Source organism: Gavialis gangeticus, unplaced genomic scaffold, assembly GCF_001723915.1.
Source record: "Gavialis gangeticus isolate Ggan-Ray unplaced genomic scaffold, GavGan_comp1, whole genome shotgun sequence".
Taxonomy (NCBI): Eukaryota; Metazoa; Chordata; order Crocodylia; family Gavialidae; genus Gavialis; species Gavialis gangeticus.
Window position 1 is genome coordinate 27,401,178 of NW_017729028.1, and position 9,811 is coordinate 27,410,988.

General features: G+C 41.6%; 1 protein-coding gene across 2 annotated transcripts in view; it reads left to right on the forward strand.

Moving 5' to 3' along the window:
* Window positions 1-9,811, forward strand: part of UBXN2A (UBX domain protein 2A) — a 30,719-nt gene that overhangs the window by 14,437 nt on the left and 6,471 nt on the right. For both annotated transcript variants that reach the window (XM_019520816.1, XM_019520817.1), the window contains 3 exons: window positions 3,183-3,292; window positions 4,716-4,853; window positions 7,788-7,949. In XM_019520816.1, the coding sequence (XP_019376361.1) occupies window positions 3,183-3,292; window positions 4,716-4,853; window positions 7,788-7,949 (410 nt within the window). The remainder of the gene's footprint in view (window positions 1-3,182; window positions 3,293-4,715; window positions 4,854-7,787; window positions 7,950-9,811) is intronic.

A 9,811-nucleotide genomic window follows, 5' to 3' on the forward strand; every position in this document is an offset into this window, starting at 1 on the left:
CTCCCCTGCCACTTCCCTACTTTCCCTCCTGCATGGCCACCACTCCAGCCCACCCCAGCCAGCACCACGTGGTTCCCGGCTGCATGGCGGGGACCACACGGTGCAGCATGGTACCAGCCCAGCCTGGCATGGGCTGATTGCAACGGTTTCCACTCCCTCCCTCTGTCTGATCTTATCTGGATTTCCACTCAGATGAAGGGAGGGCAGAGAACAGCGAAAGTGTTGCCAGGCCAGAAGCTGCAGAGGCTTTCTGTTGGGCGATGGGAGGCTGGTGGGGGGCAGTGTCGGGCAGGCCTTGCTGCTCAGCTGCTGGGTCCTGTCACTGGCTTCTCCTGGGTGCTGTTGCTGCTGGCACCTCATCATCTTGGACAAGCAGTCATGTGCAGATAATAATTTTCTAAATTTTTTAGCCCTCACCCCCCCCGGGCTGGATAGAATGACTTGGTGGGCCGGATCTGTCCCATGGGCTGTATTTTGCCCCCCCCAGTCTTACCACTCTTCAGCTGCTTTTTGGGGTATGCGAGAGTGCGTACAGGAAGATTTGAAGCTGATCCATAGCAGCCTTGCTCTATTCCAATGAATTCTAAGGAGAAACTTGGAGGAAGGAAGACCAGAGATGCCGTTCTTAAACATCTCGAGTAGTAAATGTTTGGTGCTTGTCTATAGGGGAAAACTTGTATGCAGTAAGACGTAGTGTGAATTTATAGCACTGTAACAATTCAATATTGCAGGTCTACACTCCAGCTCACTGTGCCATGATTTTCTTGAGTTGTGAAATTCTCAGTCTGAATTGGTACCTGGACATGTAAAATCCTTTTGAAGGAGTCCAGTCAGACTAAGTGCTCTTATTCTCTTCAGGTACAGTGCATAAGTTGCTTATACCCGTAGCTAATCAGTAACAGAAGCTGCTTCTTACTCGGCTTCTAAAATATTTGTTTGCATAACAAGCCAGCCTTTACAAAGGACATAATTAGTGGACACTTCTAACTTTATGCAAAACCTAATACGTGTTCACATCAGTTTTCAGCTAGAAGTTGATTCTGCACTTAATATTTTGTGTGTTTGGACAACTGCCCAAGTTGAGACCATATCATTCCAGTACTCAGATTTGGAGGATTAACTACCTTCACGGAAACCTGGCTATATTATTAGATTTGGGGTCAAATTCTTCTAGTCCTGTTCAAGTTAGAAAGGTTTCAGTTGTTAGTGAAAAATCTAAAAGTTTGATAGTTTAAGTATACCTGAAATATTCAGACATGTTCTGGAGATGTTTTAAATATCTTCTGGATTATGTAAACTTACTTCTTTCATTTATTATCTGATCTTAAATTTTTGTATGTGTCTCCACAGTCTGCAGGGTAATATAAATTAGATCAGCAGTCAGTCAGCAATGTTTTTAGGCAGCGGGTCAGAGCAGCCCAGCTTGGGTCCGAGGTGAGCTGGCACTCAGTCCTAGCTGCTCCCACCAACCTCCTGGCTGCCGTGTGGGTGGACCCTGGAGGCCAGATCCACTCTGTGGATTGTTGGTTACCAGCCTCTGAACTAGTTCACTAGAGGAGCTGCTTCCTGATACACACTTCATGTCTCGAGTCAAAGGCTTCTGTACGTTCTGTCTTATACCCTTACTTAAAAAATTTTCCAGAATAGTCAGGATAAAACTTTTTAGTTTAATTTAACTCTCAACTGGACATGTTAGTTCTGGTACTCAGAGTTTCAGGGGTAGGTTACAGTTTCTTTATATAGCAGCCTTGTAAACACGAACAATCTCCTGCCGTTCCTGTATGATGAAATGGCTTGAAGAGTCCTAGTGCAGAAAAGACTGAAAAGCATCCATTTACCTCCAGCCATGTTCAGCTCTCCAGTCTCCCTTCATTTGTCACTTACATAACAGTACATATGAATCTTAACTCCCTAAACTTGCATGCCTGGATTGTAGCATAATCACTTGAATGCTGTACTGGAGTTGTACACAAGAGTCTCTAAAGATTGTTATGATATCTGCCAGGACTGTTGGGAAGATTCAGGTCCTGGGGGCTGACTGTTTTGCATGAATACATTGACACCTATATTCTAAACCTCCATCTGAAGTCGTCTGACTCTGTCTAAACTGGCTAAGTCACTGTTTTTCCCCTCAGCATCTAGTTTTGAGTAGCTTAGCCTCTCCTGACAGTTGGGCTCTAGGAAGAGCCTCTGTTAAGTAAGGTGAACTAAATCTACACATACCTTCTACATTTGTGTGATATGGGTGCAAGCGTCAAAATATCTTTAAATTGATCAGGGTCTGGAATAGCTTGTGGTATAATTCAAACTACAGTTACTGCTGAGTAATCCTTCTATTTACTTGCCTGTTTATATATAGCACTTGACAAGCAACTGCTATATCCCTTTCTGGAAGAACATAAATACTGAACATGCTTTACAGCTAGCAGACCTAAGTGTATATTACGGAGCAAGCGTTCTAAGCTCTATTCCTAGTCCTGCGCTCTGTATCCTTCAGCTGTGCCCTTTAAAACTCACAAAAGAGATTCAGGAATAGTGTAAAGTTGGGGTGGCTTAGGTGACATGGGCAGCATGCCATAGATGACATGGGCAGCCTCAGTGTATAGCATGTGACAGATCAGGACAGGCAACACAGAGGACTATAGGGCAGGAAATAGAAAGTAAAGCACTGGATCGGGCAGGGGAAGGAGATCATAGTGGCAGTTGAGCAAGGTGCAAGGAAGGGTAACTTGTGGCATGCCTTCCAAAAATGTTGGCCTCCACTGGTGCTGAGCATTCGATTCCACATCAAGTACTTCAAAGAGATCAATTGAAAAACTCTGGCACCCATCATGTGGAGTGGTAGGAGTAAGAGGATAACTAGGGTGATGTGTCTTAAATTCTTCTTGTAAACAGTTTTACATAGGCACCTCTGCTTTTCAATCATTTTGGGCTCAGAGGTTTGTCTCAAGCATATTTCTGATGACCGAAGATATTTAGAAATTAAAAATGTCACTTGTCCCATGTTGTTACCCTCCTGTCTACTGGGATTGACCCAAGACATTAGAGCAAGCCGTCTTCCAGCATAATTTTGGTTTCTTGAGTAGATGACCTGAAACGATAAGAAAATGTTAGTATGTTGAGTTGTGTTTTCCCATTACTTCATTGTTGAAGAGATGATATTCATTATTCTTACTTCGCAGGCTGACATCATTATTAAGCTATGGAAAAATGGATTCACAGTAAATGATGGTGATCTCAGGAGCTACACAGATGTGGCAAATCAGCAGTTCTTAGATTCAATTAAAAAAGGGCAAGTGAGCTTTGGGTGTTAATACACTTTATACTGTGCTTTGCTTAAATTCTTAATGCTATATGAACTGGTATAGCAGCTGCTTTGCTTATACCTTAAAATAGACCTATGTGAAGTTATGCTGCAGTTGTCATTAAAATAGCTATTCACACTGTAGTAAGGCATGTCCAATAGACAGAGTAACCTTTTAGAGCCTATGGTTATACACTCAGAGTGCTGAGATAAACTAAAAGTCCATTTTGATGATTGTACCCTAAAGTTATAATAAGGAAGGCACAATGCCTTAGTGGTAGCTACAGCTGAAATGCTCTCCAAAGAAAGATTACAGTGAGGGTATCCTTAGCTACAGTTAAGGTGTAGTTTTCTCTGCTCATTGAAAGATTCTGAGGCCCTATGAGGAGCTGCTGCTATGCCTCCTTCAGCAAGTGCTGGGTAACCTTTCTGTCAGTCACTTCTGTGGTATAAATGTGCCGTTTGAGTGAAAGCTAAACAAAAGTAACTGTTTTTACAGCTGTATGAACTCATTAAGCCATTGCATTTAAAATGATAAATCATCCTTTCAAGCTGTGTCAAATCTTACTAGGTCAATAGTACTTAATTTTACAGCATATTAATGAAAACATTTTTCTCTGTGAATGGCACTTACCAGCATTTGCTCCTGACCATAATTATAATGAGCACCTTGTCCATAAAAGTAGCATCCTTTCCCAGCTATTTAGTGTGAGCATTAACCCACACTCCTGAAGAAAAGATTCTTCTCGCCATCCCCCTTCTCCTTCTCTTCTCCCCACTCCTCCCAATTCCCCAAGCCAAATAGTTACAGAGATGACCACTTTTATGGGGTGACAATTTTTCAGATGGTTGCTGTCCATTTTGGCAGCACCATATAGTTTCTCTGCAACGCAGACACTAAAGGCACTGTCACAATCACACAATTGAGTCCTTTTGCCAAAGAGCTTTTAAACCAGGAAACTGATCTTGCTGTACTTGAGCATGGACCCAATCCAATCAGTGTGTAGTCTACTAAAGAGCTTGGATACTGGTGACATTTTGGATATTAAAAGAAGCCCTTAAATTATGTTTGCAAAGGCTACAGCAGAGCCAATTTTTAGTCTCCTCTTTAATAAACAATTTTGCAATGAAAATATGGGTATAATCCCTCTATCAAAAAAACTGTCATGCTGCAGTGATATCTTTCTCTCATTTTTACTGTTTACTTCTAATTAATTTGCAATTCAGTAATCTGCAGTGGGTCCCCAACTCATTAGCTTGATTTACAGATTATGTTGTATGGGTGTTAGTGACGTATCACTAATACCTTTTGGGTGGATAAACTCACCTAGATTAGTCAGGGTTGTGTATGTGTTTAAATTTTAAGATTAAACCAAGAATTTTATTTTAATCTTGACTCTTGACTTTTAAGGGAGTTGCCTTTTGAGTTGCAAAAAAATTTTGATGAGGAAGAAGTGGATGTGAAGGTAGAAGATAAGAAAGATGAGGTGTATATGTCAAGGAAGCCAGTATTTCACCCATTTTCTGGACATGGTTACCGATTGGGAAGGTAAGTAGTGTGATATAATGGATGCTTTCTAACTGCACTGGGAATGCCTCATGTCTTCAGACTTCAGTGTGATATCTGTAGTAGCATTTTCCCTTAAGCTCTTACCCTGCCATAAAAGACCTTCGTTGTAACTGATGTGATGGAAACACTGACTCGTCTGTGTCGAAACAAAGTGTATGCAATGTTCAGCTCATAAAGGAAGTGGGGCAGGGGGCTGGAGGGGGTGACATTGACATGGAGAAAATGGGACTACAGGAGCAAGAGGGTCTTGATTTAGCAGGTTTGGTATTCAGTTATATAACTGATCACAGTAGAATTGATGAGAGCAATGAAATTGCTCGTAGCTCATTAAACTGTTTGGGGTTTTTTCCCTTTAATTGTCCCATTATTCTTAGTGGAAGGGGGGTGGAAAATATATTTAATGACATCTTTAAATCTTGACCAAGCTACTGAACCCCATATACGAATTGTCACGTGGTTAAGAAGATTGATCTTGTAAATGGAAACTAGTTGCTCCTGCTCTGTCACTGCAGTGATTTCAGTTACTGAAGTGCTGGGTACTCTGCCTGCCAGATGACCTAGTTGTGACTTGCAGCTTTTCTTACTAACTTTGGCAATTCTAAACATTTGTTATCAGCTCTCCACTTGAGCTAATTCTTGCCCCCAATAGTGACTCGTGACGAAACTAATCCTGTAGTCCTGGTTTGGGTCAGTCTGATGGTAACTTCAATGGCAGTGTTGCTTGAGGGGGAGGCAGGATAGTGTTTTCTAATCTGTTGGATATAGACCAAATAACACTAGGTTTTATCCTCCTTGTCTTTTTTTTTTTCTTCTTATGTTACACGTGAGAGCCAAATAAGACTTAGTTCTGAGTCTGACCTAATTCATTTTAACCTATGTAATTAATGCTTGTGTTCTTTTGTATTATGTACACCTGCTTCACTGCATTTAATAGTTTTGATTGCAATAGAAAATGTTGGTTCTGTTTCGTCTTATGTTTTAGAACTATATCTTAAAGCTCTTCTTGGAAATACATTAACTAAAAAGATCGACTTAACTCCTTGTCAGTCAGATTTTTTCTGTAACTTCATCAGGTAAAACTGTCAGACCTTTTGCCATTAGACTGGGGAAAACTAGAAAATTTAATGAAAAAATCTATTCCACATTGAGGGGCAGATGAAAAGATCTTCTATCTTTGAGAGAGTTTCATATGTTCACTTGATTAACGGGCCTTTTAGAACAATGATATTTCTTTTAAGTCAAAAAATAGAAGTACAACTTTTTCCTTAATTTTCAGTCCCTAGAGGTCTTTATGCATCAATTTTTAAAAGTTTTAGGGAATATTTTTCTTCATTCCCAGAAACAAAACTTTAGGTTCATCAGAATCTTTATTGGGGGAACTTCTGTGTCAAAGAGTTTAGGTAAGGCTTTTGTGTCATGTTCTTAGATTTAGTCAGTGGATTTCTGTATTTAGTGATTATGGTTTTTGGCATAAGTCCTGGGGTCTCTCTAAAAAATAGACAAGGAATTCTGCATTCAGTTCTGGGCTCTGCAATTTAGGGAGGAAGTGGAGAAGCTTGAAAGAGTCCAGAGGAGAGCCACGTGCATGATCAAAGGGCAGGAAAAAAGGCCTTGTGAAGAGAGGCTGTAAGCTATGAGACTCTTCAGCCTGGAGAAGCGCAGGCTCAGGGGTGACTTGGTGGCAGCCTATAAGTACACAAGGGATGTGCATCAGGATCTGGGGGGATGTCTGCTCACCAGAGCACCCCAAGGAGATGACAAGGTCTAATGGGAACAAACTCCCCCCAGAAGTGGTGCAAGCACCTGCTCTGGACTCATTCAAGAAACATTTGGATGTTTATCTCGCTGGGATCCTTTGACCCTAGCTGACTTCCTGCCCCTTGGGCAGAGGGCTAGACCCGATGATCTTACGAGGTCACTTCCAGCCCTAATGTCTATGAAATCTGTGAAATATGACTTCTAAGTAGACTTTCTCCTGAAGACAAATTATTAGTAAGTGCAGATGGAATCCTAAGACATTGTTTTGTATTGTCATGTCTTTAAAAAACTTAAGGTACTTCACTAAGGTGTAGCACATCTCTGATTAGAATATTGTATTGTGTATAATAGTTACCTAATGGCCAGGAAGAAAGGGTTAGCTTGCATAGAGAGGAAGCTGCATTTAACCTTCAGTTTTTGAAATACCATTGGCAGACCACATAATTATAATAGGCTCACTTGTTAAATTTATATTTTAGAGACTTTTTATTCAACCACTTTTCTGTACTCCCTTATATATACTTTGGGCACTGGGTAATGCTTTGTATTTTAAAAAAATCAACAAGTATTTCACAACTGAGAGAGAGTAAATGCAGACACTCAGTTTTCTTGTAATTTAAATTGGATGTTGGGGAACCAAATCAAGGCTAACTTAATTGTTTTCATATTACACTAAGCATGAATGTTAAGTTGGATGATGACTGTTATGTGGTATTACTTGGGAAGCACATAAATTAGCATTAGCTTTAAAATTCCTTACTCAGACTCCTGAAAATATTTTGCTTCATTCCCAATGGGGAAGGAGGCATAGACATACGAAGTATTCTCAAGTTCTCTTGGGGATTTGTGCTTAATCCTGTTAAGACATTGATCACCTGAAATCTCTCTCCATCTCTTTAAGAACTTTTACAATATATTTCCATTAACAAAAATGAGATAATCTACCTCTCAGTGTCCTGTTTGTAGCATATTAAGAATCATTGTATCCCACTACTAAAACTTTAGTCTCTATTTATACGCTTAGCAAGCCTAGGAATATGGTGTTATTAATCTCTGACACAATTTAGAACCTTCTTTAAATACATAAGCTCAAGACTGTTTTAACTTGATGATTTTTGTGTGAAATGGATAACCTTGTCTGGTTCTTCCTTCCAGTGCTACTCCAAGAATAATTTCTAAAGGAAGAAATGATCATGGAGATATTGAGAAAAGAGCTCTTCCATCAGTACCGCTAAGTGATTCAGAGCCCATCACAAATGTCCAGATCTGGTTAGCAGACGGGGAAAGGATAGTACAAAAATTTAATGTTTCTCACAGGTAAGATCAACCCAGCTCTGCCAACATAGAAGTAAGTACATCTCAGTGGAATTGGCGAAACGTGCATGTCATATATCAGAATAAAATGATTTTCTTCCAGGACTGTAGGGGAAATCAATCAGGCTTTTTGTGCAAGTGTGGAGTGTCAGTACCAATGAACATAGGATTGACTACCAAATTATGGATCAAGATCTGTAGAACAGTAGTTTAGTGACATATAACTTGTGGCTTGCTTCAGAAATTGCAATAGTTAAGTATCTGAGGTGTGTCTTATTTCTTGTTGTGGGAATCCTTTAGAAGCAGTAAAGACTCTTTTTGTACAGACTTACTGCCTTTTAAAACTGTCTACCGTCATAAAAATAAATGTCGTGCAGGAAACTTCCTCCAAAAAGTTGTATGAGATAATGTAATACAAGCAGTTGATTGCTTGTTGCTAGGCTTAAGCATTGTTAGCAAGTAAGGAAGAGGCTGGACTGCACAACTGGTACTAGGTTTGAGCAGATCCACTGATCTGGATCAGAATAAAGCTATTCTGGTGTGCGCTACCAGTATTTGAAGTGCGTACACTTTAGATTAAGTCTTGAATTTCATTGTAATTTAAAAAATTATATCTATAGCTTTTATGATAAAAGGCTAACCTTCCATATATAAAATGGTAGTAACCTGATGACTCCAGACTTAGAAGGATCCAGTGTTACTGCTGCTTCAGCAGACTGAAAATGATAATGTTTAATCCATTTTCACCTTGTGAGCAGCTATCAGCTCAGATTGACTCTTCTGCTAAGATGGTTTGCTGGAGAGGAGGGGTCACAAAATGGAGCCTGTGGCAGAAGTAGAATATCAGGGAGCAATGTGCCTCCTTAAAGCAGCCAGAAAGTGGAGGGGGAAGATAGAGGAAACCTCACCTATCCTTGGATCAGTTAAGTGGTTCAGGATGGAGCGGGGAACAAAATGCTTCTTGTTTCTTCCAGCAGTCAGTGTTGAACAAAGTGGTGGCTTAGATGTGAAAGATAAATGTCCTGGGTCAGTACCCTATAATGTAGAGGACATTAGTATCAACCCTGAGAGCAGGAGTAAAATGTTTCATACAAGAATATTGCTAATATATTTGCTTCTCTGAGTACTGCTGTTAGGGATGTAGAAATTGTTTTAAAATGATCCTTTTACCTCCTCTTATTATATTGGTTAAAAAGTTAACCAATAGTACATACCTAGTATAGTGACCTCTGGCAGAAACAGCTCTGGCCCCTTATGTCTTCACTGTGTGCCTGGCACTGTGTAGGCCACTTGCGGGGAGCCATAGGCAGTGGGTGCAGCCAGGCCACTAGGGGATGTTGCCTAGCTGTGGAGGAGCTACTTCCCCCTGCCCCCACGGGCAGTGGACCTCTCCTGACCTCTCCTATCCCCAGATCCTGCTACCATGGGAGGGTGGTGTTGGGGTCAGGGGAACCTTCCTGCAGCAGCAAGAAGGCTCCTGGGGGTGGGTCTGCCTGGTCCCCCTGCAGCAACAGGGCCCAGGTGGGGTGATGGGCTCCCTGCACCTCCCACCACACTTATGCTGCTGTGGCCTGGACCTGGAAGGCTCCTCTGCACTGTTGGGCTGGCCCTTCCCCAGCTCCCATAGGAAGGAGAGGTCTGGTCTCAATGGGGGTGGCCTCCAGCAGGCACACTGCATCCTTTCTTCTCCTGCTTTTGGTGCCAGGACCTGGTTCAGTCCTGAGGTGGGGCTGAGCGCATGGCTGGTTCAGCCCAAGGAAGCACCTTGGGCAGCTGGAGCAGGCGGTGCTGGGTCAGAGGGTGAGTGCAAGGGGGAGGGGGGGGCAGAGCCGTGGCTCAGGGGGAGAGTGGGGGAAGTTGTTCCT